The sequence below is a fragment of the Malania oleifera genome, chromosome 11 (genome assembly GCF_029873635.1).
Source record: "Malania oleifera isolate guangnan ecotype guangnan chromosome 11, ASM2987363v1, whole genome shotgun sequence".
NCBI lineage: Eukaryota > Viridiplantae > Streptophyta > Magnoliopsida > Santalales > Ximeniaceae > Malania > Malania oleifera.
In genome coordinates, this window is record NC_080427.1 from 46474006 (window position 1) to 46492990 (window position 18985).

At 33.9% G+C, this 18985-nt stretch overlaps 1 protein-coding gene across 1 annotated transcript; it reads right to left on the reverse strand.

Moving 5' to 3' along the window:
* Window positions 1-12641: 12641 nt before the first annotated feature.
* LOC131168308 (ACT domain-containing protein ACR6) lies at window positions 12642-17989 on the reverse strand. Its single transcript, XM_058127638.1, has 7 exons — window positions 17490-17989; window positions 15293-15338; window positions 15055-15169; window positions 14892-14959; window positions 13901-14509; window positions 13499-13603; window positions 12642-13338 (listed from the first exon to the last, which is right to left on the reverse strand). The coding sequence occupies exons 1-7, from the start codon at window positions 17534-17536 to the stop codon at window positions 12997-12999; spliced, it is 1332 nt and encodes a 443-aa protein (XP_057983621.1). The 5' UTR covers window positions 17537-17989; the 3' UTR covers window positions 12642-12996.
* Between the last annotated feature and the right edge of the window lie 996 nt (window positions 17990-18985).

Consider the following 18985-nt stretch of genomic DNA (forward strand, 5'->3'; position numbering starts at 1 on the left):
GGTATCTTTTAGAAAATTATCGATTCAAATGCAATATTTATTTACAAAAATTATATCTATGATTTTTCTGGGAATTCAGACTTTTAGAAATGGCATTTATGAATTAATGTGTATTTTTTGGAAAACAAGCTTGTTGAGTTGAGTAAATCTTAGAAGCAGATTTAATACTATTTTTCAGCGAAAAATATTTTTCCCAAGCAGATAGTATATTTTAAAATAATACTCAAACTGTGTGACCTTATATATATATAAAACTGAATGAGGGCGGCACCTCCATTTATTTATTGATATACCCTCACTTTTGGCGGAGGAAAACCATGGTTACAAGACAAGCATTGGGAGATTGCAAATAAAAAAAAAATTAAAGGCCTCCCAAAAACAACACCAACAACCAACTAAAAAGAAGACTACAAATCCAAATAAAGCTAAATAAGAAACAAATCTAAACATGCCTATCAAAAACAAAAACTGTGTGGCCTGAGTGTGAATATTATATAGAATAGATAAGCATGTCAGAATATTTTTTGATTATACAGAACATGTGCAGCTAGATAATGATTTTCAGAAAATGTAATAAACCTTACAGAAATTATGATATAGTTCAGTTTCAGCCGACCTAATGTCGTGACATCTTAGTTTTAGCAGGCCTAGTGCAATGACAGATCAACCGGCCTAGTGTCGTGACGGTTCAGTTTTAGCTAGCCTAGTGCCATGACAGATCAGCGGGCCTAGTGCCATGACAACTTAGTGTCAACTGGCTTTATGTCGTGATCAGATATTTATGATAGTATTTAGAAATCATGATATGACAGATTTCACGCAAAAATATGAAAATGAGATATGTTACAGTTATAATATATGAAATATACTATATGATATTAGAACCCTGATAAACTAGGTATGTTTTGAGCATGGTACTGTAGCTAGCTAGTAAGATCTGAGAAGTGTTTCGGAGAGCAGGATAACCGCCCTATGTCTGGACCAAGAAGTGTTGCGGAGAGCAGAATGGGTTTGGACTAGGCTGGGTGTAAAGATCAGTCAGTGCAACCACACTTCTTAGATAGAGTGTTGGTATTGGATAGTCGATTAGCCCATGAAGTGTTGTGGAGAGCAGAATACCCCTAGGTCCGGCCCGCGAAGTGTTGCAGAGAGCAAGATGGGTCCGAACCAAGCTGGATGGGCAATCGTACTTATAGACTCTATGTTTGACTTAACATGGTAGACCAGTCACTGCTAAGTCCAGCCTACGGGCTGCACAACATGGTTATGCGGGGTTATTACATGACGAGATTTATGAAGGTCTCAAGGAAAGTTTTATGTATATGTAGATATATTAAACGATTTACTTACACAGAAGAATCTATTATGATAAAGTATGTTTATGAAGAAAAGCATGTATGTTGCTAAATATATAAGTATATATATGAGTACAGATTTACATGATTTACCAGTTAATTATTTAAAGGTTAGAAGTTGTGCTACACCAAAACTTATGTTGCCACACACTAACAATAATCTATCTCGTCTTACTGAGAGGTGTCACACCCTTATAATCTTTTAACATTTCAGGAGATCCATGGAGCTGATCTTAGAAAGCTCCAGGCAGGATTAGTTAGTGGGGTTTGAAGATAGTACTGGTCAGACACTAGTATGTATATGTATATGTATATGGATACGTTTGGTATTACCTTTTGCTGTAGTATCATCCTGATTTTGGGGAGACATGTGTAAATATGATATGGTGGTTCTAGAACTCTAGTATTGTATTCAGAATTTATGTATAAGTTTCCGCTGCATGTTTTATTTGAAATATGGACAGGTCATCTCGGTACCCACTTGAGGTTTGGGACATTATAGCATGGTATCAGAGTTTAATATATGGAAAAAAAATAATACAAAAGAATTTTCGGGTTGTGACATAAGCTATAGTACTACATAACAATATGTGAAACTTAGTCTTTTAAGCAACATTTTAGTAGTGAAGAATGAGACTTCTGTATTTGAAGTCTTGAGGTTCGAATTTTAGGAGTATAGAGAAGGAGAAGATTAAATTGAAACATCGAACATAAAAGTTTCAAACTCTAACTTTTGGTATCTTTTTTGTTAAAGATTATTTTTTGGGGTAGGGGCAGGTTAGGTACAAAGGAAGAAGAAAACAATACGAACAACTAGTAAAAAAAGAAGAAAAAAAAAACTTCAATAAATTTTGTTACCAGGGGAAGATTCGAACTCACAAGTAGATCATAGTGTTATAACTATTGTCACTGAAAAAATTCAGTTCTTTTCAAGACACGAATCAAATGTTCTAAAGGGGCTTTCCAAAACTCTTATCCGCACGCTTATGAAAGTGTGTGTGCATGTATATCTACACATCAAGCATAGGATAATTATAATTAAATTTTTTATATAAAATTAAGAAAAAAAATACATTTCAAATAGAGTAGTTGCAATGTATCATTAATTTAAAATTAATATTAATATTTTTTAAATAAATTTATTTTTTGTATTAAAATAATTAATAATATCACATTGCAACGATTCTCTACTAATTAAAATAACATTAAAAATCAAAATTAATGGGCTTCTTAGGCTCTTCTTTGACTTTTCCTCATTAAATATTGGGCTCTTAAATTAGTAATATTAACAATCTTAAATAAATTTATTTTCCATATAAAAAAATTAGTTATATCCTAATTGCAAGATTCTCTACTAATTAGAATAAGATTAAAATTCAAAATCAAATCTAGAGGGCTCTTCTTCGACTTTTCCTTTTATATTAGCGGGTCTAAATAAGACTTAGAGCATGTATTAAGGGCTAAATTTGGGTTAATATGTTTGCTAAATTAATAATACGGGGCAGTTTTAGGGTTTATGCAGTTGCAATCAAAAGGGTTTTTCGTATTACTAATTTAATTAATATTGAAAAAACAGCAGTTTGGAGCTCATGATGGGACATTATTTTTCACCATAATTATTAATACAAGAAAAAATCTAATGCTGACTTTTTAATTATTAATTAATACAACTCTAATTTTTAATTAATAATTTAATTTAAAAACCCACTGTTTTTTTGTAGTGACTCGTAAAATTCGTTCAATTTCTCTAATACCACTTGTAATAACCTGAATATTTCATATTATATAATAATCACTGATACAAGCAGCGGAAGACCTTAAATGTATATTACCAGAGTACTAAACTATCTCAATATAACAATATCAATCACATTATCACAATAAATATCTCAATTCATTAAAACATAAATAAAATAATATAATTATAAACACGACCTTCTATCCCACCCACGCTTCACTGTGCTACTCTAATCCTTGTTATACTTCACATGGCATCTGAAAAATATTGGATAATCATGGGGTGAGATACCTATCAGTAAGATTGAATAGATTATTATCGGTGTATGACAACATGAGTTTTAGTATTGAAAAAAATACATATCCTTTAAGTAATTAACTTTAATTGAAAAATCATGTAAAACTGTACCCACACCTATATATTGTAAAATACATACTTTTCAACATAAACATACTCTGTCATAATAAATTTCTCTAGGTGCATAAATCATCATATAACAATCGGTAAGAGAATTTCCCTGAATGGATAACCATATAACATCATGTAACAACCCTACATGATCAGGTGTGTGGCCCAAAGGCGAGACTTAGCATTGGCTGGCTTACCAAGTTAAGTCAAACTATATGCGTCTATAAGTACAATTGGCCTACCCAGCCTAGTCCGGACTGCCAAGGGGTACTCTACACTCCTCTGGGCTCAAATCGACTATCCAATGACCAACACTCTTGCTATAGTGTAGTTGCACTGATATAACATAATTGTTACGGTACCGTACTCTATACATAATTGGTCCATCAAGGTTCTTATACCATATAGTACTATTTAGAACATAAATAATAGCATGTTTTCATTTTCACATTTTCATATAAATTTGGTCATATTCATAATCCATACAAAACCTATCGTATTCATAATTCTAAATAAATCTGTCGTATCATGATCTGTATAAACCTGTCATATTATGATCTGTATAAAACTGTCATTTTATAACTCAGCATAAAACCGTCTGAACTCGCATAAAGTCGTTTGATCTGTCATTTCATATTATATAAAAATCATAATATTTAATCATATAATAAAAATTATTCTCATACCAAAGTAGTGTATGTTCTGACAACCCCCAAACCTGCTGTGAATGAGAATGAGACTTTGGCTCAAGGACGTGTAACGCAAAAATGGGACCAAGATGATTATACATGAAAAGGCCACATTTGCAATTCAATGTTAGACAATTTGTTCAATCTGTATCTAAATATGGCTACTGCAAAAGAGTTATGAGATGCACTTGAGGTTAAGTATTTAACAGATGACGCGACTAATAGTGAAGAATGAGATTTCCATATTTGGAGTCTTGAGGTTCAAATTTTAGGAGTACAGAGAAGGAGAAGATTAAATTGAAACATCGAACATAAAAGTTTCAAACTCTAACTTTTGGTATCTTTTTTGTTAAAGATTATTTTTTGGGGGAGGGGCGGGTTAGGTACAAAGGAAGAAGAAAACAATACGAACAACTAGTAAAAAAAGAAGAAAAAAAAAACTTCAATAAATTTTGTTACCAAGGGAAGATTTGAACTCACAAGTAGATCATAGTGCTATGACTATTGTCATTGAAAAAATTCATTTCTTTTCAAGACATGAATCAAATGTTGTAAAGGGGCTTTCCAAAACTCTTATCCGCACGCTTATGAAAGTGTGTGTGCGTGTATATCTACACATCAAGCATAGGATAATTATAATTAAAGTTTTTATATAAAATTAAGGAAAAAAAATACATTTCAAAAAGAGTAGTTGCAATGTATCATTAATTTAAAATTAATATTAATATTTTTAAAATAAATTTATTTTTTGTATTAAAATAATTAATAATATCACATTGCAACGATTCTCTACTAATTAAAATAACATTAAAAATCAAAATTAATGGGCTTCTTAGGCTCTTCTTTGACTTTTCTGGCTCTTAATTTAGTAATATTAACAATCTTAAATAAATTTATTTTCCATATTAAAAAATTAGTGATATCCTAATTGCAAGATTCTCTACTAATTAGAATAAGATTAAAATTCAAAATCAAATCTAGAGGGCTCTTCTTCGACTTTTCCTTATTATATTAGTGGGTCTAAATGAGACTTAGAGCATGTATTAAGGGCTAAATTTGGGTTAACATGTTTGCTAAATTAATAATACGGGGTGGTTTTAGGGTTGCTATCAAAAGGGTTTTTCGTATTACTAATTTAATTAATATTGAAAAAACAGCAGTTTGGAGCTCATGATGGGACATTATTTTTCACCATAATTATTAATACAAGAAAAAATCTAATGCTGACTTTTTTAATTATTAATTAATACAGCTCTAATTTTTAATTAATAATTTAATTTAAAAACCCACTATATTTTTGTAGCAACCCGTAAAATTTTGTTCAATTTCTCTAATACCACTTGTAATAACCTGAATATTTCATATTATAATAATCACTGATACAGGCAGCGGAACCTTAAATGCATATTACTAGAGTACTAAACTATCTCAATACAACAATATCAATCACATTATCACAATAAAGATCTGAACTCATTAAAACATAAATAGAATAATATAATTATAAACACGATCTTCTATCCCACCCACGCTTCACTGTGCTACTCTGATCCTTATTATACTCCACATGGCATCTGCAAAATATTGGATAATCATGGGGTGAGATACCTATCAGTAAGATGGAATAGATTATTATCAGTGTATGACAACATGAGTTTTAGTGTTGAAAAAAATACATATCCTTTAAGTAATTAACTTTAACTGAAAAATCATGTAAAACTGTACCCACACTTATATATTGTAAAATACATACTTTTCAACATAAACATACTCTGTCATAATAAATTTCTCTAGGTGCGTAAATCATCATATAAATATATCGGTAAGAGAATTTCCCTGAATGGATAACCATATAACATCATGTAACAACCCCACATGATCAGGTTTTGCGGCCCGAAGACGAGACTTAGCATTGGCTAGCTTACCAAGTTAAGTCAAACTATATGCGTCTATAAGTACGATTGGTCTACCCAACCTAGTCCGGACTGCCAGGGGGGTACTCTACACTCCTTTGGGCTCAAATCGACTATCCAATGACCAACACTCTTGCTATAGTATAGTTGCACTGATATAACATAATAGCTACGGTACCGTACTCTATACATAATTGGTCCATCAAGGTTCTTATACCATATAGTACTATTTAGAACATAAATAATAGCATGTTTTCATTTTCACATTTTCATATAAATTTGGTCATATTCATAATCCATACAAAACCTATCGTATTCATAATTCTGAATAAATCTGTCGTATCATGATCTGTATAAATCTGTCATATCATGATTTGTATAAAACTGTCATTTTATAACTCAACATAAAACGTTTGAACTTGGCATAAAGTCGTCTGAGCTATCATTTCATATTATATAAAAATCATAATGTTTAATCATATAATAAAAATTATTCTCATGCCAAAGTAGTGTATGTTCTGACAACCCCCAAACCTGCTGTGAATGAGAATGAGACTTTGGCTCAAGGACGTGTAACGCAAAAATGAGAACAAGATGATTATACATGAAAAGGCCACATTTGCAATTCAATGTTAGACAATTTGCTCAATCTGTATCTAAATATGGCTACTGCAAAAGAGTTATGAGATGCACTTGAGGCTAAGTATTTAACAGATGATGCGACTAGTAAGAAATTTCTGACTGAAATTTTTTTCAATTATACCATGCTTGATAGTAGGCATATTATAGAGCAGTTTCATGAAATTATGCATATCCTTAACTAGTTTAATCAACATAATATGAAAATGGATGAATGCATTTCTATTTTGTCTATTATTGATAAGTTACCTTAATCCTGGAAAGATGTTAGAAAATCTTTGAAGCAGAGGAAGGAGGATATGTCTCGTGAACTACTGGGCCAACATTTCCAAGTTGAGGAAGTGTTTAGGCAGAAACAAAAAGGTGTAGAAGAACATACTTTCAAAGTGCATATGATGAAAGAAGGAGGCAGTTCTAAACAACCCCAACATCCCAAAAAGGGGGAATTTGAAGAAGAAGTTCAATTTTGTCAAGAATCAAAATCAAAAAAAGAAAGGTTCATGCTTCCATTGTGGAAAACTTGGACACTACAAAAATGAGCGTCATCTTCTCAAGAAAAAGCAAGATAGAACAAACCCTAACAAGTTGTAGCTATGATTTCTGAAATCAATGTTGTTGAAGATGACTGTGTATGGTGGATTGACTTAGGTGCAACAAGACATGTTTGCAAAGACAAGAGTTCATTCTCAAAGTATGAACCAGTGGAAGATGACAATGTTCTCTACATGGGAAATTCATCCACTGCTGTAGTCAAAGGCAAAGGAGATGTTACTTTTGAATTTACTTCTAGAAAAAGTTTAACTCTCACTGATGTATACCATGTACTAGAAATTAGGAAGAATTTAGTTTCTAGAAGCCTACTTAATAAGTTTGGCTTTAAGTTAGTGTTTGAATCTAACAAATTTGTACTCTCCAAAGGTGGAGTCTTTGTGGAAAGGATTATATGTATGAGGGTATGTTTAAACTGAATATCAATAAAGTGAATGTTTTTGTTTATATTGTTGATTCACTTTCTTTATGGCATAATCATTTAGGACATGTTAATACAACAAAATTACATGATATGACTAATATGAAATTAATTTCTAGATATGTAAATAACATGGATGATAAGTGCAGTGTATGTATTAAAACCAAAATAACCAGAAAACCTTTTTCCTAACAAAACTACTAGAATTTCTTCTTTACTTCAATTAGTGCATAGTGATGTATGTGATTTGCATGGTACACCTACCATAGGAGGCAAAAAATATTTTGTAACATTTATAGATGATTTTTTTTTTTAAATTCTATTATGTTTATCTTATGCATACTAATGATGAAGTAATTGATAAATTTAAGGTTTATAATGCAGAAGTTGAAAACCAATGTGACACAAAGATAAAGTGTCTTAGATCGGATAGATGAGGTGAATATCACTTCCCTGTCTATTGTGACTCTGTCGGTGTGATACATGAAACTTCTGCAGCATATACTCCACAACAAAATGGAGTGACAGAAAGGAAAAACCGAACATTGGTTGAAATGGTCAATGCTATGATGTCAAATTCAGGGCTAAGTAGTGGTAATTGGGGTGAAGCCTTACTAACTGCTTGTCATATATTAAACAGAGTTTCTTTTAAGAGGACTAAGACTTCTCCATATGAGTTATGGAAGAAAAGAAAGCCTAATTTAAAATATTTTAAGATTTGGGGTTGTAGAGCAATTGTAAGGCTTCCTAAACCTAAGATAAGGAAATTAGGTGAGCGAGGAATAGAATGTGTATTCTTTGGCTATGCTGAACATAGAAAAGCTTACAGATTCTTGGTAATTGAACCAAATGATGATATAGGAGTTAATTCAATGATAGAATCCAGAGATGTAGAATTCTATGAAAATAAGTTCACTTCCATACAAAAGGTTAGTGATCAAAATAAATAAGTGGAGACTTTGAAACCACTTCGTACTAGTGGTGAACCTTCTGAACCTAGTGAACCTAGGAGGAGTAAGAGGAGGAGAACAACAAAGTCTTTTGGACCAGACTTCATAATCTACCTAGTAGAAGGTACTAGAGAATCACACTCTAGACAAACTATAATTTCACCAAGTGTGGAATCAAATCCTCTTACTTATGGAGAGGCAATGAAATCTCAAGATTCTGCATTTTGGAAAGAAGTTGAGATGAAATGGATTCTATCATGGATAATAAAACCTAAAAATGGGCTGATTTACCTCATGGTTCAAAACCAATAGGTTGTAAATGGATTTTCAAAAAAAAAAAATGAAGGTAGATGGAACAATTGACAAGTTCAAAGTAAGGTTAGTAGCTAAAGGTTTTACACAAAAGGAAGGCATAGACTACTTTGACACTTATGCTCCAGTTACTAGGATTGCAACTATAAGAGTCTTGCTTGCCTTAGCTTCCATCTACAAGTTTGAAATCCATCAAATGGATGTAAAAACGGCATTCTTGAATGGAGAATTGGATGAAGAAATTTACATGGAATAACCTAAAGGCTTTATTATGCTTGGAAAAGAATCTAAAGTATGTAAGTTGGTTAAGTCTCTTTATGGACTTAAACAAGCCCCAAAACAGTGGCATGAAAAATTTGACCAATCATTCTTTCTAATGGCTTTAGGATGCATGAATCTAATAAATGTGTGTATAGTAAGTTCAATAGAAATAAATGTGTAATTATTTGCTTATATGTTGATGATATGTTAATTTTTGATACTGATATTGAAAGTGTTGAAAGTGCAAAAAAACTTTTGTCATCTAGTTTTGATATGAAAGATATAGGTAATGCAAATGTGATTCTAGGTATTAGAATAGTTAGAAATAATGATAAATTGGTTCTCACCCAATCACACTATATTGAAAAGATACTGAAAAAGTTTAATCACTATAACTGCAAATCTATTAGCACACCTTTTGATGCAAATTTGAAATTATATCCTAACACTGGTAGAGCAGTAAATCAGTTAGAATATGCTATATTTATTGGTTGCTTGATGTATGCTATGACTTCTACTGGACCTGAAATTGCATTTGTTGTAGGTAAACTTAGTAGATATACTAGCAATCCTAGTGATATTCATTGGCATGCTATATATAGAGTGTTAAAGTATTTGAAAAATACTATGGATTATGACATATATTACGAAGGATATCCTACTATTTTAAAAGGATTCACATATGGCAGTTGGATCACTAATCGTAATGATCATACATCAACCAGTGGGTGGATATTCACCCTTGGTGGATGAGCTATCTCCTGGGGTTCAAAGAAGCAAAACCTTATAACAGATTCTACTATGGCTTCATAATTTGTGGCTTTAGCTTCTTGTAGCAAAGAGGCAGAATGGCTTAGGAATTTGCTATTAGAGATTCCATTTTGGCCAAAGCCTATGCCACCTTTATCTTTGCATTGTGATAGTGAGGCAACTTTGTCACGGGCATATAACAATATATATAATGGTAAATCTAGACATATTGGCCTAAGACATAGTTATGTGAGGCAGTTAATTACTAATGGTGTAATTACCATAGATTTTGTGAGATTAAGCCAAAATTTGGCTGATCCATTAACAAAAGGACTTGCAAAAGACATCATTTGGAAAACATCAAAAGGGATGGGACTTAAATCCTTAACCCATAGTCACCAATGATGGAAACTCGACTCAACACTTGAAATTTTCAAGATCTTGAGTTCAATGAGCAAAGTACATCATATGTAGTGACTTAAAGCACTAAAATGTATATGTGTCACATAATCCATCCCGAGGAAAATAGTGTTTTGTTCCTGTAATGTGAAAAAGGCAAAGGTTGAGCTTAAGCTCTTAATAGGATTATAATAGGTTATGTGGGGTACTTTAATTATAGAGGTACATTTGATATACCTACCTATATGAGTGTCGGAAGTGGTGCTATTTCCTATGAGAAATGGATTTATCTCTAGAGCACTTATTTAACTGGGATATAGATGCAAGGCCAATCCATGCGTCGACTTTTGGTAACACCTAAAGATCTGATAATTTGTGTGTGATATGTATCCGGTTAATTAAAAGAGGATTGCTAGTACAAAGTTCGTTTACTATATAATCCTGATCAAATTTTTTATGTATTCACTAAGTGAAGGTTCAAGTTCTAAAGACACCTTCATTTATGCATAAATTTTCTCTTATCTAAATAAATAGTTTTTCATCTATATTTTGAAAATGGTGGGGGAATGTTGAAATATTTTCTAAAATAATCAATTTTATGGGTTTTCAATGTCTTCCATTTCTGTATTTTCTAAAACATTTATGAAGAGCATTTAATGATATATGGGTTTGTTCCACATTGGAAAGAATGAAAAAAGAAAAGTCATTAATAAATGATAAGGTGATATATTCTCTTAAAATTGGTTAAGAGATAGTGTTAGTGTGTACTCTAGTACACCCCAGTACGGTGCTTTGCATCGTCCGCACACGCACACGCACACACACGCGCACATGGCGTGGGTTGTAGGGTGCTAGTGGCGCATTTAAATGGCGCACAAGCACTTAGTACACTTGCATTGTTGTGAGATTGCGATTGTTGATTATGATCGGATGTCTTAAAATTAATCTTATATTTTTTATAAGATCAAGTGGTGGAATCTGAACCATATAAATAATCTAACGGTCAGATTTTAAATTTGAATAGATGTAACTGTTGGGAATAGGCATAATTCTGTCTATTTAAACATAAAATTAACTCTAAGAATCCAACATAAATATTCAATCATTCTCTTCTTCTCTTTCTCTCATAAGGCTTTCACAAATTATATTTTCTTCAATTCTAGGTTTTATTTTTTGCAGAAATAAAATTCCATAAATTTGTTCAGATTCTTCTAAGGGTGTTTGTAATCAGTTTTTCATTTGTGTATAATGCAAACTGATATTAGATTATATTATGGGCTTCATTGTATCCTCGAAACATATTTGCTGACTCAATACACACCGATATGGTGGAGACAAGTAACGTTTTAAGGAAAATGACATTGTAACATGCCTCGACGTGTTTTCTATTTTGCAACATTTTCTCTATTTCATTTTACACGTATGATATATATTATTAAACCGATATCGTTACATTTAGTATTAGAGCCACCTTGGGGTTACTATTATGAGGTCGAATCCTACACAGAAGTGTGAGCCACTCTGACACGAGCATTAGAGATCGGATGGGAGAATATATCACGTTCTCATTTTCGAATATGTATTAGGAAAATCTTTAGGGTGCTTTTTATAGGACAAACTTGTGAGACTAGTGGGTTAGAATGGACAATAACTCATTGCAATTAGACTGAGACCATTATAACTATGTTCGGTAGAACAGAGCCCATGTCCCATTCCTAGCACACCCATTCTCAAGATTTGAACATAAGACATCCATATAAATTGTGCATACAATACACATAATATTTACTCGGTTCCATATCGATTGTATATTAGAGAAATTTTGAGCTTACAAGATTAGTTCACACTTCAATTATATGAGGCGCTTTTTTATAGGACAAAACCATGAAACCAATGGGCCAAGGCATACAATACCTCATCAAAATTGGACCGATATTGTTACATTTAATATTAGAGCCCTTTGGGGGTACAATTTGTCCTACACAGAAGTGTGCATACTACTCTGGCAAGGGCATCAAAAATTATAAGTGAACTTATCACAGTCCCATCTCGACCATGTGCTAGGAAAATTTTGGGGGGTGCCTTTAATAGGATAAAATTATGGGGCTAGTGGCCACAATAGATAATACCACATTGTAGTTAGACCGAGACTGTTATAACTAGGTTCGGTAGAACAAAACCCATGTCCCATTCGTAGCACACCCATTCTCAAAATTTGAACATAAGACATCCATATAAGATGCACACACAATACACATAATATTTACACCCTTTCTGTTTTTTCTTTTCATAAACATCAATTGTCTGTACAATCTTTTCATGGTTTTGTACAAGTCATATAACATGACATTACACTGTACACAATTGACAATTTACTGATACACTGTACACAGTTTACTGATATATTCACAGACCAATCCCTATTATAACTTCTATCCAACAGGGAATGGTCTCTGTTTATGAGTATCAGGATATGACCCCTAAACTCTTCCCATCAGAGTGGAAACACCCATTTACAATGTTCTTCAACACATTGGTTTTTTGTTCTTTCTTTGAGTTGAAGCATAATGTATCTGTTCTAATCTACTTCTGTGAACAATATCAGAAGACAGCTAGGAGCACGATCCAATCAGTTTGAAATTCTGAAAAGTCCGAGCTCGGAAGAAGTTCCCAAAGAGGAAACCCATTGTTGTCTCTTGAGGGGCTTCTGGCAAATGATTTGAGTTCCATTTCACTTTCAGTATGCTCTCTCCAATCTGTCGTTGAATAGAATCAACAGCCTTGGGATCAACAGGGTTTCCCATGAGATCTGTGACGTAGAATGTGTCTCTGGCTTTCCCATCTTTTGTCGAAATTTCTGCACCTTTAATAGACAAACTGTTCTCCCGGAATATCCTGGTAACGTCTGAGAGGAGTCCAATGCGGTCTTCTGTGCATAATTCTAGCTCTAGTCCCTGAAGAACAAGAACAACACAATACAAATTAAAGCATGACCTTAAGTAGGCAAGAAATGATGGAATTTATTTGCCTGTAATGGTTATTCATACAAAAATTATCTTTTTCTTTGGACCCAAATAATCAATCTCTTAACTTATTGGAGTCCTGTGTGAATACCTCGTAGGCTCTCCGTTCAATGGCTGCTTCAAGACATTGTACAACACGCTCTCGTTCGGCATCAGAGCTGATGGGGAGCCCATCGACATGTCGTATGTAGTATTCCTACATACAAACCGAACGTCAGCAAATTAAATCAAACAAGTAGTACTAGTTGATCAACATAGGCAGTGCATAAAATGAAGAGGTCAGGTTTAGGGTCTACATTTTAGAGTCTAGGGTCTAGGTGAGGTTTTCTACTCCTCATGCTGAAGAGATCAGCAAAAGATTTAAAATAGTCATACATCATCCAAGTTCTAGTGGGATTTGTAAGCTTGATGAATTCAAATGATGTCTACTTGGTCAGAGAAAAACTTCACCAGCAAAATTTTTAAATTATGAGTTATCCAAGATTGATCCTACCTGATAAGCTTCCGTCCTCCCTGTGTTGACCATTCCATGGAAGACTACATACTGCATATCTGTAAGATTGCAAACAGTATCAAACAGCAGCTTTGGCCGATCTTTTGACTTCATAGTAATCACAGTATAATCTTTTTCAAAACAATCCAATATGGTAACATGGGGCCTCGAGCTCTCATCCTCAACTCTCTCCAGTTCTGGTCTTTCAACCCTTTCATAATCTCGATCGGCAAACATGATCTGATGCAACCTCCTCTCCCTGTGTGTAACCCCAGGGGGTGAAACTGTCATTTTTGCTGTCTTCAAGTCATTGTTTCCTTGAAGAACATTGCAAAGCAACTTTTTTATTGTTGAGAGCTGTTTCAGGTCTTTTATTGCACAGCCTGTGGAATCATCTGTGACGTTAACCACAGCTGCTGCTCTAGCATTGTGTGTCCATATCTCAGCATTCACCACATTACAATGAAGGTCTGCAAGAACTGCACATACTTCGGACAACAAACCAGGCCTATCGGTCCCCGTCAATTCAATTGACGTGTACTCTTCAGAGGGCACCACCCCAACGGATCCTTTCAATGCGGGTATAAAGCAGGCATCACCTTCAATAGCCTGCAAAAGTTTTTTTGGGGGGGGGGGGGGGGGGGGGGGGGGGAAGAAGGAAATTGAGACCAACATGAGTGGAAATCTGCAAAAAGAACAAGATTTGAGGGTAACACTGTGCATGTGTTATAGTTTTCCTTTTGTTACAAGTGGAATGAAATTGAAAAAGACCACTAGAAAATGCTTTTGAAAGAATTATAGTGGAAGATGAATACTGCAGAGTGAAAATAGCAGTACAAACTTTTTTTTTTTTTAAAAATCGCTGATTAGAAAACAAATCATACCATGGTTTAACATCCCTCAGTGGCACAGAAAAGCAATTATATTAGAAAATTTTCTTGGCAGAAAAGAATTACAAAAAGAGGAATAGCAGTAGCAGGAAACTGCTTACCTTCTGAATATAATCGATGACCTCTTTATCCCTAATTTTGTTCCCATCATGGTCAATCACATTAAACACTGCAATATTAAATTTCAAAGAGGAAATAAAATTAGAAAAAAAGTAAAAAATCTCTACATGTTTTTTCAATAACTGAAGAAAAAGAAAACCTTACCATCCATAAACCATCCACCATCAGAAGAGATGTATGCTTTTGTTATAACAAGGTTCATATCAGTGAGAACTTGGACAACATCAAGGAGAACTCCATGTTTCTTAACACTATCAACCTAAACAAGATAATTCACATATTATTTTTCATGTAACTACGACTTCACAGGCTAATTAACCAGCCAAAATAGGCCCGTGAGATATTTAAATTTTCTGCCTAAATCAGAAGGTGTGATTCTTACCTGAATAACAGTGGCATCTTTGCAAGCATCATTGTCGATGACAACTCTGCAGTAACAAAGAGAAAATCAATTGAAGCAGCACCTACTTCCTCCTTTAACAAGAAAAAATATGAACAAGAAAAAAAAGGCACCCACTTCGTCCTCTCTCACAAATGCAGAGTCAAAGAAGAGAACTACTATATAGCTAAAAAGCAACAAAATTCTTGAGGGGATACAGTGAAATTTTAAAGTACTGGCAGTGACCCTAAATCCAAACCCGGAAAATGAAAGTAAGGCTCTGTTTGGAACTTGGAAAATATGAAGGAAACACAAATATTAGGGAATTCAATTTTTGTTGTTCCATTATCACGGAAGATAGTAAATAAATAAAACATATAGTAAATCAAAGAACAATTTTTTATTTAACACATCATCAACCTTTGGTTTTTTTTAATTCTCATTCATATTTGAATAAATTTTCATTCTAAATAGTATTTGGTATAGATATAAAATATGATGAAAACTTGAATTCCTCTGATTCTCACAAAATACTTGATCCAAATAGAACCTAAATGCCTCTAATAGGAAAAGTCTCCATCTACAAGTGATATGGTGGCTGGCCACTGGGAGCTCCCCATATTTTTATTTTTAAAAATTACAGGGTCAGGGGGAGAATTAGGTCAGTCAAATTTCAGCAACAACATTCATCACGATTGCAAGGAACTCAAAACATATCAAACCCTCTTTCCACAAAAAAATTAATGAATAAATAAAGAAGGGAAGAAAATAAAAGAAAGTCACACACATAGTCCCAAGCCACTGTTAATTGCATGTTGAAGCTGCAAGATTCTTAAACTCCAATTGAGGGTCAGCAAAGAGTGTGAGCTAGCCAGTAACCTCACCAAAAGAAGAAAGCACTAAAACAGACAAAAAGGGTTCTGGTTGGTTGGTGAGAAAAACTCCAATTGAGTGTCAGTAAAGAGCTTAAACTCGCCAAAAGAAGTAAGTAGGAAAACTGAGAAAAAAAAAGTTCTGCTTGGTCAGTGAGAAAACTAAGAAAAAGAATGAGAGCAAAAAAGTTCAAACCGAAGCATCGTATTTTCCGGCTATTAGTTCCTCAGAAGCTTTGAAAACCCAACATATCTCAATCAAATTATTGTATTTAGAATTTTTACATGAGTTGATTTTCATGTTCATTTACACTTTAAAAAAACCAGGGGTTTGAATCCCCTCAGTTTTCAGGCCAAACAAACAAAAATCAAAAGAAAATATCGAGAAAAAAGCTATTAAAGAGGGAATCACAAAGGACAAGACCTGCAAATAATTAATGAATTCCATTCCTGAATCACACACATGAGAAAAAGCTAAACTTCCAGAAGTGGAGTAATTGAACTCTACAACACCGTACAATATTCAATCACAACATCACAAACACCTAAAATTTTAAAAAAGAAGAACGACATACTCACAACAAATATAGAAACAAATTCACGTCAAATACAAAAGATAAACACAAAACAGCAGCATCCTCACTACAGAATTTCAATTATAACAACATAAACCCCAAAACCCAGCAGATGAATTCACATAAAAATTAAAAATATAATCATGAATTACAAAACTTCCAGAACTGGACTGCTTGAACTCTACAAGACCACACGAAATTTCTACCACAACACCACGACAACTTTAAAAAAGAAAAAAAAAAAAAATGACATACTGACAACAAGTATAGAAATAAATTCACACAAAATACAAAAGATAAACAAAAAATTCACTAAAACTCACCCAAGGAAAAAAGCATCTTCACTACGAAATTTCAGTCATGACAACATAAACCCCAAAACCCAGAAGATGAATTCACACAAGAACTACAAATATAATCATAAACTACAACAACTTCCAAACTGGACTGCTTGAACTCTACAGCACCATACAAAAAACTCAATCAAAACACTACAAAAGCATCATTTAAAAAAAAAAAAAAAAACGCATACTCACAAGAAGTAAATTAATAAATTCACACAAAATACAGGTGATAAACACAAAATTCACTAAAATTCAACAAAAGAAAAAAAAAAAAAAAAAACACAGCATCGTCACTACAGAATTTCAATCATAACACCATAAATCCCCAAACCCCAGAAGATGAATTCACACAAAAACTACAAATATAATTAAAAATTACAAAAAAAAAAAGTGCAAGAGTTAAAAATACCTGGGTGGGTACATCCTCATGATAAGCTTTGCAAACTCGTCATCCATTTCTGAAAATTTTCCCAGCCCCCAAACAACCCAAAATCTTACAGCAATAATCCCCACGAAGGGAAAATTACAGAAGACAGAACGGCGTCTCCAATATTTAGGGAGAACCAGAAAATTCAAAATAGAGAGAGAGAGAGAGAGAGAGAGAGAGAGAGAGAGAGAGAGAGTAAAGTAGGGACCTTAGCAGTTCAGCAACCCCCCAACACACTTTTTATCCAACCCGTTCAAGCTGCCCGACGACTAACTTACGCCATGAAAGTGGCGTGGCGACCTGTGGTTGGGTTTGCCGACCGTTAAGGTTGCCGTGAGTAACGTGGCGAGGCTGCCCGGGGTCACGTGAGGAGCGGAGTGTCTTTTGACCTTTTTGGGCTTCCCTCGCCGGCCTCCTTTCTAGCCGTACGATATCCACCTGGCTGTTTTGAGGGACGTGGCGGCGCCGACAGGACACACGTTTGGCCCTGATTGGAATGAGCGTCTCCAATGCCTAACTGTTTCCTATAAAAGCAATTTATTACATTTAAATTTATTTTCTAAATTAAATATATATTAACTTTTTTCTCTAGTTTAATTTAAAAAATTATAATTTCTTACCTTTATATTTTTTAAGAATTAATATCAAAGATTTTATGTCTTGTGCAAATCAATGCGTAGCAAAAATCACGGATCGTGTAATGTAACAATTAATGATGAATAATATGGAAACAACAATCACACAGATAATAATGAAAGCAAATAGCCCCCACGGCATGGTGCGGTGGAAAGACATCAGTAAGTAAGAGGGGTCATCGGGGGTTCAATTCTAGGTAGATACACTCACGAAATTAGTGGTACTTGGGGATGGTGAGAGTTTACTCTGTAAGCCAGCGGGGACCATGGATGGTGCGAGTTTGCTCTGTGAGCCAGTAGGGATCGTGGATGGTAATGGAGATGTGTTATGGGAGTCGTGTAACGACCTGCTCCTTTTTCACATATATATATTTTTTTTATATAAATAAATTATCATCACATCATACATTCCAACTCAGTAGGTCACAATCCACCTGCGCCCGTGGGCACCAGGGATATAACAAAACATACAGCAGAAGCCTACGCAGCAGAAAATATAAAATCATATACATCTCATCATAATGTGCATAACACATACCAGAGTCACTACAATTACTATCTCAAAGTATATACATCTCAAAAATGAAATCTAGGGACAATCCCCACAAAACCTAACTGTCCCTACCAAAAACTTACCCTTCTAAAGAGGGCAAACAACTGATCTAGATCAGCGGGGCTTTTCCCGCTCTCCTATCAGGGGCTCCTGAAAAATGTATAAGATTTAGGGGTGAGACACCTCTCAGTAAGGGAAATAAACTAATACTAGTGTGTGGCAACATGAGTATTCTATGTTCTACATATACCATACATAACATATTCAATACTGTTTATCAAATCTGTGAA

Bases quoted from the DNA above. Each gene is read 5' to 3' on its own strand.
- LOC131168308 (XM_058127638.1), bottom strand. From the start codon at position 17,536: ATGGATGACGAGTTTGCAAAGCTTATCATGAGGATGTACCCACCCAG. The intron at 15,170-15,292 runs GTAAGAATCACA...TATCTTGTTTAG, and splicing joins AAGATGCCACTGTTATTCAG to GTTGATAGTGTTAAGAAACA. The intron at 13,604-13,900 runs GTAGGATCAATC...GTTTGTATGTAG, and splicing joins GGAGGACGGAAGCTTATCAG to GAATACTACATACGACATGT.